The sequence below is a fragment of the Pocillopora damicornis genome, chromosome 10 (assembly GCF_964200805.1).
Source record: "Pocillopora damicornis chromosome 10, jaPocDami1.2, whole genome shotgun sequence".
NCBI classification, from domain to species: Eukaryota; Metazoa; Cnidaria; class Anthozoa; order Scleractinia; family Pocilloporidae; genus Pocillopora; species Pocillopora damicornis.
Window position 1 is genome coordinate 1,820,055 of NC_142679.1, and position 20,172 is coordinate 1,840,226.

General features: G+C 38.7%; 1 protein-coding gene and 1 pseudogene across 1 annotated transcript; one reads left to right on the forward strand and one right to left on the reverse strand.

The window, feature by feature from the left end:
• Positions 1 to 6,219: 6,219 nt before the first annotated feature.
• LOC149038406 (uncharacterized) lies at positions 6,220 to 7,913 on the reverse strand. Its single transcript, XM_089185081.1, has one exon. It carries the CDS (start codon positions 7,846 to 7,848, stop codon positions 6,232 to 6,234), a length of 1,617 nt encoding a protein of 538 aa, XP_089041207.1. The 5' UTR covers positions 7,849 to 7,913; the 3' UTR covers positions 6,220 to 6,231.
• A 9,653-nt stretch (positions 7,914 to 17,566) lies between these two features.
• Positions 17,567 to 19,430, forward strand: LOC113670734 (uncharacterized; annotated as a pseudogene).
• Positions 19,431 to 20,172: the final 742 nt, after the last annotated feature.

The window sequence follows — 20,172 nt, forward strand, 5'->3', positions numbered from 1 at the left end:
TGTGTTGTAAGACATTCATGTACCTATACTAAAACCACAATCAATTTGATCGGATCTCTTTATTTTTTAGAGTTTTACGAAAATTAAATTTCCCTCGAGCGAAGGCTTGTCGTGACACTTTTCAAGACTTTAATTTCATACAACTTTGGAGGACAATTTACAAAAAACTACGGAACTCAGCAAAAAACAAATACCACAGCCATGTATATTAACTCTATCTTATCTATCGAGGCGACTTTCGTAACCCTCACGTGTCAATAAAGGAAACAGGAAGACTTGAATGACACCTTATCGGTTCGCTTAAATCACACACGCCAAAACCGATCAAATTCAAGGTAAATTTTTGAAAAAGTGAGGCGTTCTTAACTGATCCAACTAACATAGCTAGGAAGTAGGTGCCATAGAAAAGGTAACTACAGAAAAAAACTTTGCGGCCCGACCTTTACGAGAACTTTATAACTCTGTGAACTTACCTAATTTTCAGCAATCTCCAAGTTTGGCCGCCATTTTGAGGGACTTGTCAACATGAAGCGTAACCGATATAAATCAAGCAGGTAGATTTAAAACCGTCAGAAATACATACGAAAGCAATTCAAATGAACTTTACTTTCAATTCAACAATTCAAACACTACAACTAGTGTTCGAATTCCCCTCGTCGATTCCACCGCAAGAAATAACCTGTGCCACCCAAGCTTCGACTCGAATGTGAAGTACGAATCAAGCAACATAACTGCTTCATCTTCGCGGCAATATCACGCTGGTATTTTGATTTTCCGATCGACAAGAATGGTGATCAGGAATCGATCGGTTTGTTTACCTTATAAACGTGACCACTGACAAGCCGCGAAGTGAAAAAAGCATAGCGCGGGGTGGGGTTGGTGGCGGGCTTATCGTCATAAGATATTCGAATACATGCTCAAAAAACTCTAGGACTATCAGTCTAAACAGTGAAGGAATGCTTAGTGGTAAAGACAACTTTTATTTTATTCTCATAACTTCCTCCTTTAAATTAGAACTGGTATTAATTAAATAGAGTTATCAATATATTTTTAACCGGGGTACCCATATAACCTTTTTGCTTGTCATCAGTGGTATAAAATAAGGTGTCTTTTCCACCAGAACCTTTTATTTATGCCCCATTGCACGGAATGAACACTATACTTAGAATGTTTGCTCTAAATAACTTTTTCTGCTCCCAAGAATGTATGCAAAGTGATAGAGATTTGATTCATTCCGCTGACACGTTCTTTTAAGTTATGGCGCGTGCAGGTTTTTTCTATCAAAAGTCGCGCATGCAACACACCGGAATTGAAAATTCGTCGTAAAATCGCACAAACCTTAGAATGAGTGTAGGCAACTTTGACTTTTGGTGAGATTAAGTGGATTTTTCAAAGGACCCCCTGAGATTTTTTTTCAGGACTATAACTGAGATTTGTTAATAACTATGTTAATCGTCATCATTAGCGGACGGTGCTTTTTGCCCATTGTTGTCATCCTTATCGTTATCACGCCGGAAGAAGTATAAAGCCGGCATGTCGCCTTACCTAGCTACACAGAAAATTGTTCTCTCTTTTGCTCCCCTTGGATCCTGGAAACTGTTACTATTAAGACGATCAACAAGAAAGCCTTTATGATTATTGAAACTTAAGATTAACATAATGTAAGAAAATTCGGTGGGGAAAATTTTTTCGCGTATCTTATAATCTGAACGATAGTTTTAAATAAAACAAATAACACTTAATTCAATTTACCTTAGTTGTCTCGTGATTAACAGTGGAGTTTCTGGGGACCGTAGATTCTTTTCTGATTCTTCTTGTCTCAGCCAAGACTCACTATCATCAACTTTTTTCTTGTGCTTCTTACGGCATGGGACACAGAGAGCTGAGGTAAGCGATTGCAAATTTCTCAGTTAAAGTAAAGCCCAGTAGCATCCATCAGGAATTAAAAACCGACATGCACTGTTTACTTTTATTATTCTTAATCAAATAAGGGGTGTTTTAGTCTGCAAATTTAATCATACTGGTAAATGAGAATCATACAAACTGAGGAAAACTGACCGCAAATAATTGTGAACCGTACGCATGAGTAAGTATATTGCGTTGTCAGGTGATTTGATCTTCTACAAAAACATTATTGATTATCAACCGAGCAATATTGTACATATTTCCATCTGTAATTAAAAGCACTTACAGATAGATCTATTTTTTTTTTCAACGTCATGTGCACTTAAGTACCTTTCATCTAATAAAGAATTTCTTCTCTTTTCGAGCAGATATGTCACGTGACAAAAATAGATAACAGAAAATGTTACTGAAGACTACCTGATTCAACTGGAATAATAACTCCAAACAGCTTTTGAATGTCCTGAGACATACGCAAGGTAATTATATCTCTGCCTTGGATACGCTTCCTGACACCATCATGGTCAGGATACTGACATGTTACCTTTGCACTTCTCCAAAACTTCCCCAGAGTGTGGCGATGCCTATAGCAAATCCACATTTTTTTGTTTATCCTCCTGAGCGAAGTGAAATAGGCCAATCTTTGCCAAGATTTGCTCATTTTCACTTAAAAACCTCTTTAGACAGGTGGCAGCTTATCAAATGATGTTTTACTTCGTCATTGCATTCAGACAGTCGTACCAAACCACTTAAGCCACACGATGAACCAAAGTTTTTTCCATCTTTGCTATTATATTCAAAAAGGAGTCCTAATGAACGAGGGGAATTCGAACACTAGTTGTAGTGTTTGAATTGTTGGAATAAATGGTCGCATGGGGATGGTAAGTTTAACGAACAATTTCAAATTTTGCCGCTTAAATTGAAAGTAAAGTTCATTTGAATTGCTTTCGTATGTATTTCTGACGGTTTTAAATCTACCTGCTTGATTTATATCGGTTACGCTTCATGTTGACAAGTCCCTCAAAATGGCGGCCAAACTTGGAGATTGCCGAAAATTAGGTAGGTTCACGGAGTTATAAAGTTCTCGTAAAGGTCGGGCCGCAAAGTTTTTTTCTGTAGTTACCTTTTCTATGGCACCTACTTCCTAGCTATGTTAGTTGGATCAGTTAAGAACGCCTCACTTTTTCAAAAATTTACCTTGAATTTGATCGGTTTTGGCGTGTGTGATTTAAGCGAACCGATAAGGCGTCATTCAAGTCTTCCTGTTTCCTTTATTGACACGTGATGGTTACGAAAGTCGCCTCGATAGATAAGATAGAGTTAATATACATGGCTGTGGTATTTGTTTTTTGCTGAGTTCCGTAGTTTTTGTAAATTGTCCTCCAAAGTTGTATGAAATTAAAGTCTTGAAAAGTGTCACGACAAGCCTTCGCTCGAGTGAAATTTAATTTCCGTAAAACTCTGAAAAATAAAGAGATCCGATCAAACTGATTGTGGTTTTAGTATAGGTACATGAATGTCTTACAACACACGAGAAACGAGCGAAATCCATGTCTCAAGCAAAATCGACCGGACCGCTCTTACAGAGACACTCTCTTAAGAACTGATTTACTCCCCTCGGTTTTAGTATTCACAATACTCAGGCCTATATGGTGTTGATGAAACATTTGTATCGGTAAAGGGGGAAGTTTCTAAAGAAACTGTGGTGCTGCAGTCGGTGGGAGAGTATAGCAGGTAATTTAGTGTAAACAACTGAGTTGAAAACGTAAATTAGCCACCGTAAAGGGTGAAAAAGCTGACGTTTCGAGCGTTAGCCCTTCGTCAGAGCGATTGGAAGAATTGTGGGTTGTGTGTGGGTTTATAAGCAGAAAGTGGAGCTACGCCATCGGTGGGAATATGGTGACGAGAAAATAGGAATAAATTAAGAATTTAGATATATGAAAATTCACATATTTGCACTGCGGTGGAGAGATGAAATTAGAAGATCCTCGCAGCTAAGAACACTGCTGAAACTAGTAGTTGTAAATAGGACCTGAAAAAAATTCAGGCCCGTACGTGACCAGCTCCCAGTTGGCTTGTTAGCTCAATTGGTAGAGCTCTGCACCGGTATCGTAGAGGTCATGGGTTCAAATCCCGTACGGGCCTGAATTTTTTTCAGGTCCTATTTACAACTACTAGTTTCAGTAGTGTTCTTAGCTGCGAGGATCTTCTAATTTCATCTCTCCACCGCAGTGCAAATATGTGAATTTTCATATATCTAAATTCTTCATTCACTTGGATGTTTATTTGCACCCAATTCATTGACCAGCTCCCAGTTGGCTTGTTAGCTCAATTGGTAGAGCTCTGCACCGGTATCGTAGAGGTCATGGGTTCAAATCCCGTACGGGCCTGAATTTTTTTCAGGTCCTATTTACAACTACTAGTTTCAGTAGTGTTCTTAGCTGCGAGGATCTTCTAATTTCATCAGGAATAAATTAGTTGAATGAAAAGCGCTCGTTGATTCCGTGGGGATTAAGGGTGCCGATTTGGAAGATAAATTTTTGTTCTAGTGTTTTACGGCTTTCCGAACTCCCTAGATGTAAGGAAAGGCCGCAAACTGCCATATGCTGTTTAGAATGATTAGGAAGATTAAAGTGTCTAGCGACTGGTTTGGATGCGTCCTTGTCATTTCTTTCCACGTCGCGAAGGTGTTCTCGTAATCGGTCACCTAGTCGTCTTCCGATGTATAACTTATTGCAATAAGTGCAAGTTATGCAGTAAATAACATTGGCAGTACACGTAAAGTGATCAGTGATCTTAATGGATCTCTTGTGTCCCGATATTTTCTCTACGTTATGAATGAAAGGACAAGTTTTGCATCGTGAGCGAGCGCACTTAAAAGTTTCAGATTGGTCATTGGTTTGAAATGAACTCCTGACTAAAAAGTTGCCTATGTTTTTGTCACGTTTGAATGAAATAAGCAGGGGTTGCGAAAAGATAGTGCCAGTCTCTGAATCGTTTTGGAGTAATTTAAAATTTTTAAGAAAGATAGATTTAACTGCGTGGTTGTGAGGGTGAAATGTAAGAGTAAATGGAATGCGGTCAGTGTTTTCCTTCTCAGCCGTTTATAGTGCTGACTGTCGATCAATTTGTTGGGCACGGAGGTGGCCCGCTCGAATGACAGACTCGCAAAACTGGCACATTGCCTCTGATTTTTCGGGAAATCAGAGTCGTCACTACATAAACGTTGAAGTCTGAGAAACTGTGAAAAAGGTATGGAGTTCTTGACGTGTGATGGATGTGAAGATGAATACAACAAGTAACTACGTGAATCTGTAAGTTTGTAGTAAACACTAGTGCATAAGCCGTTGCCTTCAATTGATATTTTGATGTCTCGAAAAGCCAAAGAAGTGTCGGAAATTTCCCAGGTATATTTAAGAGCCGGAAGAAAGTAATTGACGTTTTTTTAGACTTTTTAGTGCCGACCACTCTTCCGAAGAAAGATTGGAAAATTTGGTGTCACGATTGAATTTAAGTTTGTTGATATCGTGGCGACATTTTTTGATGAAAAAATCTAAAGATGAGAACTGGCCCTCTGGGGGAGTCCATTTAGACTTTCGAATCTGGAGTGTTTCGAAAGTATCTTTGTTCGAGGTGTTAGAATCATTCTCTTTGTCATGAAAAAAGGCTTTCAATTGAACGCGTCGAAGGATTTTTCAACGTCTTGCTTAACTGAAAATTCGTCGGTTTTTTCGGATATGGGAAAAAAAATTTAAGCCCTTGCTGAGAACTGATTTTTCTGAATCGGAAAGTAGTAAATTTTATGGAATGCTAACTACAGTTTTGAGTTTTTCAGGCGATGAGTCGCGAGTAATTTGAGGGCCGATGAGTTGTTCGAGTTTTTGGGCCTTAATTTGGTGCAAACTTTTAAAAAGTTTAGAATTGGCATCCTGAATCTTCGCATGAATGGATTCTATTAAAACAGCTGGACAGATTAATCGGTACTCGATGTTTGGTAAACGGAACAAAAGTGATTTGAAAACTCTGCGTGTTTCAAGCCTCTATATCCCTAGAGAGTGCGGTTCATACCTTTATTTAATAGCTATTGATCAATCGATACAATAGAAGTTATGATTCTGATTAAACGTTACGTGTGTGGTACCTCAGTCATTTTGTTCTAGGAAATAACAAACACTTATATAATTCTTTGAAAGAATAACATGGACATGTCTCGAGATAAACTGAGTTAACCTGTCCAATTTGAGCTCGTAGTTATCAAATCGACACAAATATTGCTTAAAGACGAAGGGAACTCTGTTTTTTTCCACATTCCTCAACTATTGCGCACTCTCAAGAAAACGGCATTTTGCAAGGATGGTTAGTTTCACTGAACCGCCCGTGTAAATTCTCTATGATACACCCGCTGGACCACGCTGCTAAGGGAACTGCATTAACAATTGCTACAAGTATATGTCTTTTCCATCTTTTCCGCCAAACAGCCATGACGGCCATGTTCTGATAATAAGTTTCTATCGCAAGAGATATGCTGGTGAAAAACCACTCAATCACCAGTAAAATTGATGTTTGGATGGCAAACGATTTAAACAAATTTGCAAAGGATTCGTTTTCCACGTAAATAAGTTGATACAAGAAGAAAACACCATTAACAGACACGAGGCCGATTGACTCATACAACATGCTCATAATGGCAATATCAGCCATTAGTCTCTCGCGTCGAGGAGTGCGAAAACTTCCCCAAGGAGCTGATTTTCTTTTCCAAACCACGTGGCAGAAGTGATCAATGATAACCATCACGCTTCTTTCGAGTACTTCTGCAACGCCGTGAATTATTCCAAGAGTAGCCATGGATTGTAAACTGTCTAAGTCGGCTTGCAATACTCGAAACATAACAGCTGAGCCTAAATACACCGGCGCCAGTAACACATAGGAATATCCCGGATGTATAAATTTCCACAACCCCTGAACGGAAATCCTTGAAATTACTTTCAGAATAACTCCAACAAGCGGAGAGAAAATAGCGATCAGAAGTTTACCTTCCTTGTTTTGTTTGACGTAAGCTGGGTATAAAGAAAAAGCTGCGACGGAACCCAGAATGTCGCTAAAACAGGTCGGTAGAATCATTTGAAAGATAAATGTTGCCCGTTGTCTTCTCGAGTGTCCACTCAAAAAATGCTTCATTAAAATATAAACTTGCACGCATATGTTCATAAGAAACAAAATATGGAGAGGGATCTTTTGCTTTGTGAAAGCCTTTGACTGATTTATTTGTAACACTTGAAGAACAACACGACAAAGCGTGTCCAAGCCATACAATAGAAAAGTTGCTTGGACAAGCTTTCTCTTCACCCCGATCAGCTGAAAGGGGCGAAATAACAAAACCACGTTTACAAAGAACCACATATATAGAAAGGCGCAGGAGAGGATACCAGATATTGAACTGATCCATTGAACTTGTACTGGAATTGATTCTTTAGAGTGAAACTGACAGTTGTGTACAGTTTTATACGACAGATAAATGACCAACATGAATAATGAGCCTATGGCAGTAGACGTTAACAGTGAAATAAGTGCTCCAATATACATTGCTTTCCCCACTGTGAATAAAGCAGATGGTCTGAGCCGCTTCCAAGCCATTGATTGATCTTCATCTTGTTGGCCGCCTAACGTCTCCTCATTTTCCTCTGGTGCGCACGCGTCTGTACATCTCACATTGAGACTTGATGAAGGAAGATAAGAACGAGTTGTGTCCCTTCTATCGCTGTATTCTTGAAATATAAACTCGTCTACAGGATGATAATACCATTCTCGACCGGTGCTTTCCAATGGAGCGTAGCCAAAGGATTCCGCTGTAAATTCAAGTGCTTCAGGATTGTAATGCTCTGTGACGCCTCGCGTGAAACTAAACACGATGTGACCAAAAACCTCTATCAATGTACTGCTACTCATTTTGGAATGATTTACTTTTACAACGAACGTTGAGATACAAAAGGAAGGTTTCAACTGACTTTCTATTCCAATTTCAATATTGATATTTTCCCGTTACTTTTCAATTCTAATTGACCTCTCAAATGTGTATGATGTCATTCCTAAAAATTGGACATAAATGCGCATGAATGTGGAAAGTTTCGATAGTGCTTTGGACTTTCGATATTATCTGAACTTTTGCCTCGGGAGTAAATATTTGGTATCGTGGGCGACATATCCTTAATCTCTGACTTAATATCAAAGAACATAAATTGTGCAGAAGAGCGATTGATATACAAATTTAAGTCAAGAGGTATACCCAGTTCATCCCAATGCGCATTTTTTGCTCACAACTGGTAAATGTTGTTATGCTGCAAAGGAAAATCACTGAAACTCATTTGACTCATTATTCTCAGCTATTTTCTAGCAGAAAAGGAAATATCTTTATTTTGACGGATGTTTTCACACAGATGTAGCTGGAGGGCATTCTTCAACTTAGCTTAATTCTCGACTAAGAGTCAAGGTTCGTTTGCGAGGTCGTTTGATTAGATTGCAATTACAGTAAAATCAGCCTTGCGTAACCCAGAGAATAACCATCAATTTTCAGACACATTCGAAACTAAAAAAATTAGTTAATAAAGATCATTTATTGTATACTTCGCTAGCTAATTCATCTCACGGCGGGAGCTGAATCAGACCATCCAAGATTCTTCTTAGGTATAATACGTATGTCAGGACAATAATTGTATCGATCAAATTTACTTAAATGCTCACATAATTCAATGATCTTGCTGCTTTTGATCTCAAAAACCTTTCCAAACATACCCCATATGGGTTCAAATTATTTACTGAGAGCTTATTTTCGATACGGTGTTTGCGTTACAACCCACACAAAAGAATTAAGAGCTCATCTGACAAATTCTGTCAAGCCGTTTCAATCATCGTGGACAAATGGAAAACAATTTGCATACATAAGCACCGTGTAACGACAAAGTGCCACAGAAATCAGTATTTTTCGAGACTGGTTGTTACAGAAGAGTTCCCTGGGTGAAATGTTTGCCTTAAAGAACAAGTTCTTAGCTCGAAATTGGCGAAGAAATGATTGATATTCTCAGTGTTCAATGGGGTGTAGTAATTTACTTTCAGAGCTACACTCAATCATGGATATTAAAGAATAATGCGCCTAATGTCACACAAAACAAAAGAATACCTCTTGCCTGTATCGAGTGCAGTGTCCATCGGTGAAATTATATCTGACACTCTCTAAAAAAAACATCAGATTTTATTACTGACCAATCGTTGTCATCTTGTCTCTTGACTTTTCACGCTGTACAGTATAGTAGTGGATTCTTCTGGCGGACACTTGGCCTGTTTCCCTGTGATGCAAATGAGGCATTTATACCAGATCCTTGACAGAACTGGATGGTTTTTGCTTCGTTAGCACTTTCACTCTCAAAACATCACACTAGAAAGAACTGGAGCTAACTCATAACATGTTTATTAGATGTCAACGAGCTGAAGTATTCATTCTGACTACCTCTTTGTAGGGATTTGTTTAAATTTCAAATAGAAATATAAATAATTAATAATGTTGATCGTAAACATCTCTTTTTCTCAAATTTTCAGTGAACAAGACGCGTAGTCAATACTTTCACTAACATGCAGATTGTTTCAGAAAACAGGCTTGATCTATTCCACAAAACAGCTTCAATTTCCGTAAAGACGAGACGTGGTTCTTGCATGTGATCTTATTATAAACATAGGCATGCTATGCATGCAAGAGTTATTTTTTTGGGGGGTGGGTGGTTTACTTCAAACATTGTAAGTGATGTCTACATTCTTATGAAAGGGAAGAAGAGTATTAACGCGGAAAAGAACGAAAATGTCGAATTAACCCACTTCAGACTGCAGATTGGGTACAAAATGCAGACTGAGAATCTAAAGAGTTTTTTCGTATGGTGTGTGATAACATGTCATCTTCCAACTCACCGAGCGTCACGTAATAAACGAGATGTCACTGTTGAATATATAACATGCGCAACATTTGAGAAACAATTGACAGCTTTCCACGTGGTCCGTATTATCATCTTTTAAGCGGTATGTGTTTATTTGTTGACAAAATCGCGGACCGAGACCAAAACTGTTCCTTCGACTTGATATATTTTCGACGTTAGTAGATCACATCATATTAACTTACCTCCGTTAATCATTCATTCCAGATAACAAAATCAAATGAACATGCTAACGGTGGTATCTGAATTCGTCCTTAGCCAAACACAAACGACCCCACAAGATCACTTTCTCCAAGCATCGAAAACATACACAAAATCGTCCATAATTAACTTTAATCAGGCATTCATCTAGAAATAGCACCGAGCAAGCCAATCCAGAAAAATATAATCGGCCCACTCAACAAATCATGAATCTTGTAACACAGCCTGCCGTTAAAGAACTGCTAAAATCAAAATGTTTGGTGCTACTCATCCACACCTCAAGCAATATTTGATTCAAAATTTTTTCACTCACTCTCGTCATAATCGTGCTACGGGTGCACAGAACTCCATTTTCACGGCATGAGTATCACGTTTACTATAGGTAATGCGATATCTTTCATCTGTCCAGTAGTGTCGCATTTCTCATAAAGCGCGGTAAAATACACGTTAAAAATACTGAAAAGTTAACATAGTCCTTGGTCCACTTCGGTCTCCTGATTTGTCTTCCACTTCGAGAAAAGAGGGCAAGTGATGATGGGATGGTTGTTCCACTGTTGTAGGCAGGTAGTTGTCTTTCACTAGGATGGTTTCACTCGGTGTAACTAGGTTAAACTCCTCTTGATTAGCTGGTATTTCTGTGTGCTCAATGGTTTCTGGTCCATCAAATTCAAGCGTGGCTTGTAGTTCCACCGGAGGTACTGGACTGGATTCACGGATGACTTCCTCTGGTGGATTTGGCAGTTTCTTGAAGGAGGAGCTGTTACGGGTGACTAGCTCCTGATCAGTTGTTCTCTTAGCAGTGATCATGGATCCTTTATCTTCTAGGATTGTGTTCAGACAGATTCAAAACGAGGGCTTGCCTTGTGCAAGGCTTCTCTATTTGTTTTATAATAAAGAATCCATTAAATTCCCCGAGCATTACTTTCAATTTTCAAAACAAACTTTATTTCCAAAGCGAAGAACAGTGTCGTCAGCATGCTCTATACTCTCATAAAGCACGCTACAATAAGCCAATCAGAATCCCTGTTAGAATGGTTGAAATAATCTGATTGGCTGTACAAGACTAAAGCTGTCAAAAGTGTCAAATTATCAAAGTTCAAAAACCATCAAAGTTCACCTTATGCGATCGTTTACAAACTAAAATAGTTCGGTAAGTCGAATTTAACAGTTTTGCCTGAAGTTTTTAAGTCTCTAATACAGAATCTTGAAGTGAAATGTTCAGTAAACTTCAGCCGAATTATGGCTCATAAAAACACGCGAGTTTTTTTCACATGAAACAAACTGTTCAAAGCGAGTGTTTTTTGAATGAACTACAGCCGAATTCACCGAAACATGAAGATCGCTCGGGATACGGCAAAACTCGGCTGCAGTGACTTTCCACTCAACGCATCGGAAAGGATATCAGAGCAAGCTCTTATTTTTTCACTCGAAGGGCGGCCGATATAGTTTCTAAGACTTGCTTTACTGTGATGACCGGAGATCGCCATGATGAGCGAGCCGCGATGGACTTCAGCATCATCATATTCGCTCAGACACCGTCATGATTAGAATGAATTTTAACAGTTATGCCAGTTTGGTTATATTTTTCATCATTTCTGTTTTGTTCTGTTTTGTTTTTGAAACTGAACTTTAAATACTATATGAGTATTAGCTGTGTTTGATTTTTATTGCCGTACGTAAGCTTGCAATCTAACTGAGCGTGAATTAATCTTTAAAACTCGGAATGTCTATTTTGTTTTTCCTTTGAGGATTTTCGTATCTGCTCACGTTTTAATAACGTAAATTACGGCGCCTGGTATGTTTACAAACCTTTATTTGGTTCTTCTGTTGCTACTTGCCGGCTCGCTTGTTCCGAAATTTCACTTTCAATTATCGGAAAAAAGCTAAAAAGAAGTCCCGGAAAAGGTCGAACATAGCACAATTTGGCAGATGGCGTGACAGCTTTAGCTCAGCTCTATGCTCTATACTCTCATAGAGCACGCTCTTTCAACCAATGACAGCGCGCGTTATATCTGAACTTTAACTCAAGAAGTGGGGTGCGTCTACGTCTCGTGTTTCTCCCTACACTTCTTTCGTGCTCTAGCCGCTTCCTGCGTGCTTTATAACAGAACAGAGCCCAGCCAAGGCTTCTCTATTTGTTAAATAAAATACAAACCGTTTTCCCGTCTGTTAACCGCGCTCTTAACACCAGGAAAACAGTTGTTTTCGTAGAGTTAACTGTGAAGGAAAAGTGCCGGATAATGGAACGAATACTTCAACTCTCCTACTCGACAACAACGAGAAAACTCTGTATTTTCTTTTCGGAAAACGTCAGATAATGGGTGAATAATACTGCGTGTTCAAATATTCACAACTTGTTTTCCAAACGGGTGAACGCCATATATTTTGCAGTGTTCTTAGTTTAAGTTTACGCTTCTATCGTATTGATATAACATTTTGATCGGTTCACGAAGTTTGGTAAACGGAACAAAACTTTTCTCTCGAGACTAAACTGAGTGATTTAAAAACGTTTTGCTTGTTTCTTTAGCCTTAAGTTTTATAGTGAGTTATCAAGCCTCTAGCTATACTCCTAGAGAACTCAGTTCATACCTTTATTTAATAGTTATTGGTTAATCGATACAATAGAAGTTATTATTAAAGATTACGTGTGTGGTACCTTAGTCATTTTATTCTAAGAAATAAGAAACACTTGTACAATTCTTTGAATTATCAAATCCAGGTAAATATCGCTCAAAGACGAAGGGAACACATCCCTCAACTATGGCGCATTCTCAAGAAAACGGCGATTTGCAAGGATGGTTAGTTCCACTAAACCGCCCGTGTAAAATTTCTATGATAGACCCGCTGGATCACAATGCTAAGGGAACTGCATTAACAATTACTACAAGTACATGTCTTTTCCATCTTTTTTTCCAAACGGCCATGACGGCCATGTTCTGATAGTGAATTTCTATCGCAAGAGATACACTGGTGAAAAACCTCTCAATCAATAGATAGTAAAATGGAAGTTTGGATGGCAAACGATTTCAGCAAATTTGCAAAAGATTCGTTTTTAACATAAATAAGTTGATACAAGAAGAAAACGCCATTAGCAGACACGAGACCGATTGACTCATACAACATGCTTATAATGGCAATATTTAACAATTGGTTCATGCTTTTAGCTGTGCATTATCGAGTTATGGAGCACGTGGGAAGTTTGGAGAGCACGAAAGAAGCGTAAAAGTTACCCGAAGCAATAGCCGAGGGCAACTCTAGCTTCTTGGGTGCTCTCCAAACTTCCCACGTGCTCCATAACTCGATAGTGCACAGCTAAAAGCATGAACCAATTGTTTTATAACATAGCCGGTGGAATTGTGCAACAAATCCGACGCGAAAAACGGACAGCAATATCAGAAGTGATTGTTCGCGGACTCTCCTTTTCCGTTGTTTTTCTCTTTTTCTGCCTCATTTAAGAACTCTAGCCCAATGGAAAAGGTCGGAAAATTGTCTTCGTTTTGGGACTGGTGGGCAGAGTCTCTGTTTGTATCCTTTACTGTCGCGAAATATATTATTTTCCCCGCGCTAACAATGGCTGCTCGCGCGAAAAGAAAAAATTTCTGGCGAAGCGATTTGCTCACGCTATCAGCGTACACTATCAGGATTTTGAGCACGCTTACGTATATTGAATTTGATTGCGCAGCTCTGCTAGCTATGTTATAACAGACATTAGTCTCTCGAGGCGAGGAGTGCGGAAACTTCCCTAAGGAGCTGATTTACTTTTCCAAAGCACGTGGCAGAAGTGATAGATGATAACCATCATGCTTCTTTCTAGTACTTCTGCAACGTCGTGATTATTCCAAGAGTAGCCATGGATTGTAAACTGTCTAAGTTGGCGTGCCATACTCGAAACATAACAGCTGAGCCAAAATACACAAGCGCCAGTAACACATGCGAATATCCCGGATGTGTAAATTTCCACAACTGTTAAGCGGAAATCCTTGAAATCACTTTCAGAGCAACTCCAACGAGCGGAGCTTTAATAACGATCAGAAGTTTACCTATTACTTGTTTTGTTTTTTGTAGGCTGGGTAGACAGAAAAAGTTGCGCCCATTGTCTACTCGAGCGACCACTCAAGAAATGCTTCATTAAAAGATAAACTTGCCCGCATATGCTCATAAGAAACAAAAGCTGAGGAGGGATCTTTTGCTTTGTGAAAGCCTTTGACTGATTCATTTGTAACGCTTGTAGAGCATCACGATAAAGTGTGTCCAAGCCATACCGTAGAAAAGTCGCTAGGACAAGCTTTCTCTTCACCCAGATCAGCTGAAATGGGCGAAATAACAAAACCACAGTTACGAAGAACCACATGCATACAAAAGCACAAGAGAGGATATCAGATATTGAACTGGTCCGTTGAACTTGGACACATCTCGAGTAAAACTGAACACAATATGACCAAACACCTCTATTAGTGTTCTGCTACTCATAATACACCCTTCAAATGATCGATTTTAAGTGCAAAGTTTAAAATTTAGGTACAAAATACAATCTTTCCTAACAGCTGCTATCTTTTAAGTAAATTTATACCAGGAAAGTAAAAATACATCCATAGTGAAAGTGCTTACGTGGCAAACTCCAGCCTGAGTAAATTTTTATATACTCAACGTTTTCAGCGAACTCAACGAACTTAGTTCATATCCACTTTGCTGCCTTTTGATGCTCAGTCGAGCGAGAAGGGAAAAGTTTCGTGACAATGGACACTTTGTTTTCTTAATCCTAACAGCCTCAGGGTGGCTGAAAGTGGTGTCAGTCGCTCTCAACCTGTCAAATTATAACCAAACGACACACACCAAAAGCCACACACTGCATAGCGACAAATAGTCTATGAGGGAAATAGCGCTTAGGAATATATGAAGGTGCGCACTTGCATACACTGGAAGAGAATCATTTTGCTTACCTTGTTAGACACGTGGTCAATTCTGAAAAGCCCTTAAGGCCACTTCGCTTGAAAGCACATGCAGCTTACGACACGAACCAACTCATGAAACATAACTAAATGTTTTTGTCTATAACTGAATAGTATGGTGGTCTGTATTTAAAGTCTAAATTTTAAATGAATAAAGGCAGATTTAACAACTATGACAGTAACTCTTGGAAAAATAACCAGTGACAAGAACATATATCCATTCACATCTCGATGTTTCTGCATCTCTGAATGCTCAGGAACTAGATTTAAACTGGACGATTCGTTCGAGAGAGAGTGTGCCCCCTTACCAGCCTTTCTATACAGTGCACTTATGAAAAGCAGAAGAAGAAACTATCACGCCACTAAACTCTTCCAGGTTCTGCGGATCATAGCAAACTGTATTCATGAATAAAACTGACAGTCTCTCGAGTCAACAGAAGCTCGTACAGAAGCAAAGGATCGAAAGCTCATTTTCGATTCGGGTTTTTACCCGAGGGTTTCTCTACTTAACAGGTACACAAAGGAACTGAATGCTCATTGAGTAAAGGTATCGAGCTTTTTGATTGCCGTAGAAAATTAGAAAACTATTACCGAACAAGTGAAGTCCTGTCATCGTGAAAGCATCTGAAAGGATGTGTTAAAATGAGTGGTTAAAGATGATCGCGTTAGTTTCGAAAATACTGTCAACTTATTCTACATATAAATTCATATTGAGCTAATCTCTGATGTCTCACATCTGTAGTACACGATTTTATCTACATGCAGCGCACTCCAAATACACTCTCTATATGCATATCAGAATTAAGTATTAGGACCTGCAATTTTTTATTAAGAAGAAAGGCGCGTGCATGAGCGAAGTCCGTGTAAACGGAAAACAATGGCGTCCCTTATAGCTCTTTTTTTCATCATGCCAAGGACCTCGCAGGCTCGTTGTCTAAAAGTTTTCTTTTTCTTTTTCTTTCTTACCTTGGATTCAGAAAAGACTAAAAGGTTGCTTACCTTTCACAAGCTGAGCGGGTCGATTTTGTTCTCCTCGTTGCCAGGTTTCGGTAACTGCAACGTGTCAATAATCTTGAGCAATACACGCCCGCTTCAGGCTCATCAGGGTTGCAATGCATGTAACTGTTTAACTGTAGTGGAAAATAAGAAAACTATAGGCAAACGCAGACATTATTTATTAAGGAAGCGAAGTCCTGTCTTCATGAAAGCACATGAAAGGATATTTTGACATATCAAGTGGTTACTTTTTGAACAAAACTACAAAAAATGACTAAAGTCTTAATAGGCTCTATGTATTGAAAATTTTCGCTATACTGGCTCAATCAGCATTGAATATTGATGCACAATGCATCTGAAATCAGGAAAAATAAAATATTGTATCTCGACACATTACTAAAGAGGGCGATCATCATTGGAAAAAAACTTATGGCAGCTTATTTAGAAATAATAATTGCACATTGGGAAGCTTCAGTTTAAGTTGGCCGATCGTCGTTATTTTGAATTACTTCGTAAATATTCACTGAATATCACTGAAGCAGTGAAATCTAGAAACTTCAGTTTCTTGCTACCCTGAAATGCAATGGAAGCTTTTTCACCCCGCCCCCGAGATTCCAACATCAATTCTCCTGACTGTCTGCTATTTTGTTCATCAAGCTTTCAGCTCTGACAATTTTTTTGCTGTATAAAACAAGTTCCTTTATTAATATTCTTCAAATAATTGACCGAAAGCTTATTTTCGATACGGTGTTTGCGCCAACAACCTACACAAAAGCATTAAGAGCTCACTTGATAACGATTTGCATACGTAAGCATTGTGCAACGAGGAAATGAAGTTCCGTCATACACGAAAATTATCTCTTTGCTAAAGAGATCAGTATTTTTCGAGACTGGTTGTTAAATAAGAGGTCTTTGATGAAATGTTTCCCTTACAGAACATAGTTCTGAGGCTAAAATTGGCGTAGAAGTGATCAATATTCTATTTGTTCAATGAGGTGTAGTAATTTACTTTCAGATCTACTCTGTCGTCTCACAGTCTCTAGAAAAACATCATTTATTACTGAGTAATCGTTTTCATCTTATCTCTTGGATTTTCACGCAGCACAGTATAGTGGTGGATTCTTCTGGTCGACACTTGGCCTGTTTCCGTGGAATGCAAATGAGGCTTTTATTTCAGATCCCTTGACAGGGCTAGATGGCTTTTGCTTTGTTAGCGCTCTTACTAAACTTTCATACTAAAAAAACTGGAGCTTATTCGAAACCTGTTCATTAGATGTCAACGAGCTGAAGTATTAATTCCGACTACCTCTTTATAAGGATATATTTAAAATTCAAACGATAGAAATACATATCATTAATAAACTTGATCGTCAACATCTTTTCCTCAAATTTTCAGTGAACAAGTGGAGTAGTCAATATTTTCGCCAACATTCAGATGGCCGGAGTATTGTTTCTGCTTTGTTAGTACTTTTACTTTCAAAAAATCATAGTAAAATCCTGCAGCTTATTCGAAACATGTTCATTCGGTATCGAATATTTCAAGTGTTCACTCGAAGACTCTAACGCGGATAATGAATAACAGTTTTGTGATTGAAGTTTTTGCCCGTGTTTTATTCAGCTTCACACGCGGCGTGACAGAGCATTACGACCCTGATGAGCCTGAAGTGGAGATCTTTGGATATAACGATAGCTTAAGCAGTGAGGGTCGAGAGTGGAATTGTCAGCCCGTTGATAAACCTATTTATCAGGAATATTCACCGCCATCGGATGACGATTATGATCTCTTGTCAGTCGGTAATTCTCGAGTTAGATATCGGGTCATTGACGCGAGCTCACCGGACGAAGATGGAGACGAACAGCAAGATGAAGATAACGAAATGGCTTGGAAGCGATTCAGACCGTCCGTTCTTAGCACATTTTTTCAATCTATGTACATCGGCGCATTAATTTCACTTTTAACTCCAGCCATCTTAGGCCTTTTTTACGTCATGATCTGTTACGTCTCTTATGAAACAGCACTCAAATGCCAATTTCACCCGAATGAGAGAATCTCATTTAAAATACAGTAGATCAGAACATTGTCTGACGTGATAAGTATGGCCTTTTTATACATGTGGTTCTTTGTAGGAATGCTTTTTCTTTTTCGACCGTATCAGTTAAATGGCGTGAAAAGAAAACTCATTCTTGTTGCTTTTGTCTTTTTTTGTGTGGATACAGTGTATCGTATTGTCTTTCAAGTCTTTGGAATATCTAATTCCCAGTTTTCTGTGATTCGGAAGATTCCTCTCCATGCTTTATTCCTAATTAGCATGTTGCCAAGTTTACCTTCTAACAAATCACTTCCGGAACCTGTCAAGTAGAACGAGTTTATTTATAAAATTAACGACACCCTACTGCTTCACTTTCTTTATTGGCATCTTTGGAGCATCATTTATTTATCCAATCTACAACAAACAAACTGAACGTGGAAAACTCCTTATTGCACTCTTCTCACCTCTCTTTGGAGTTATCTTTAAGGTAATCTTACGACATTGCACTCAACGCTTGAATAAAATTGTTCACCCAGGATACTCCTACATCTTGTTAGGGCCGTTGTATTTTGGATCAGCGGTCGGGTTTCGAGTAATGCAGGCAGAACTTGACAACCTCAAATTTATCGCTTTTCTTGGAATAATCCACGGCGCGGTAGAAGTCCTAGAACGAAGCGCCATGGTCTTCATAGATCATATTTGTCATGTGATCTTGAAAAGAAAATCAGCTCCTTGGGGAAGTTTTCGCACTCCTCGCCGAGAGAGATTAATGGCTGATATCGTCATCATAAGCATGTTGTATGAATCAAGTGCTATTGTGTGTGTTAATGGATTGTTGTACGTATACCAATTCACTTACTTACAAAACATTCCACTTTTAAAGCTGCTTCAGGAATTTGCAATTTATACCTCAGTTCCGCTGGTTATTGAATGGTTTTTCACCGGCGTGTCCTTGGCTATCGAGACTCGCTTTCAGAATATAGCAGTTATGGCTGTTTGGCGTAAAAGATGGAAAAGACACATTTTGGTTGCCACGGCTAACCTGGTTCCAATGGCTATTTGGACGACAGCAAATCTCTTGGAAGTTGTGCATGGACGCTTTGACGAGTCTAAAGGTCAGCCTTGCAAAATGCCCTTTACGTAGAGAACTTCTAAAAATTAAATGCCGGTAGTTTTTCAGCCTTCCTTGTGTTAGTTGACTTGTGTTGGTGTCAGAGATTGTTGACATATTATACTTACCGGTTATTATCATCCAACCGCTCAAAGTATAGTGAACCAAACCCCTACTTCAGAGTTCTAAAAATAGACTTAAACCAATCTGTTCTTAAGTTTTAAACTATTCGCCAAACTTAATTAGACGCAGTGTTGGTAAACTTTTGCCCTTTAAGTACAACTGCTGGTGCGCAACTGAGAAGTCCCATACTTCATCTTGAGGGGTGGGGAGAGGGCTAAGAAAAGAGGTCGAAGTATTGACTGTAATGTCTCATCTTTCAATTTACTTAATGTCTGAGTGGAAGAGCCAGATGGGAGAATATTTGACTCGAGATCATGACCGAGAGCCAAACATTTTCCCGTTCTTAATATTATGTGAAAACGTAATTAAGTAATTGTTTTATGACACATTTTTTGAAACAATCTGCCAATCAATCTTCTGACTGAGTTTGCAAAAGTTTGAGAGCACTTCACGGGCGAGGAGCTTGGAAACTAGGCAGACTTTGAACTCAACATGATAACCCAATATCTGCTGCAGATATTGGGTTATCATGTCAACCTCGATCACACGCCTATGTATACTGACTGAATTCTCTCAAACAAATCAGAGTTTTCATAGTTGCTTTAATGTATAATAACCTTCCTTATTACTTTGTTAGTGTCAGGAAAGCAATGATTGTGGTACATTAAAGAGAATTACGTTGGAGATATAAACGTTTGAACGTCCACAAAATCAATAATTACTTTGAAAACACTCGTTCTGTAACTACGGAATTTTACACTCAGCAAAATTAAAGCAACTAAGAACTGATTTATTCTTCTCATTTCAAGTTTCAACGGTACTCCAGGCTTATATAGTATTGATATAACATTTCGATCGGTTCTCGATGCTTGGTAAACGGAACA

What these genes read in the sequence shown, in the direction of transcription:
- LOC149038406 (XM_089185081.1), bottom strand. Translation starts at nt 7,848, where the DNA reads ATGAGTAGCAGTACATTGATAGAGGTTTTTGGTCACATCGTGTTTAGT.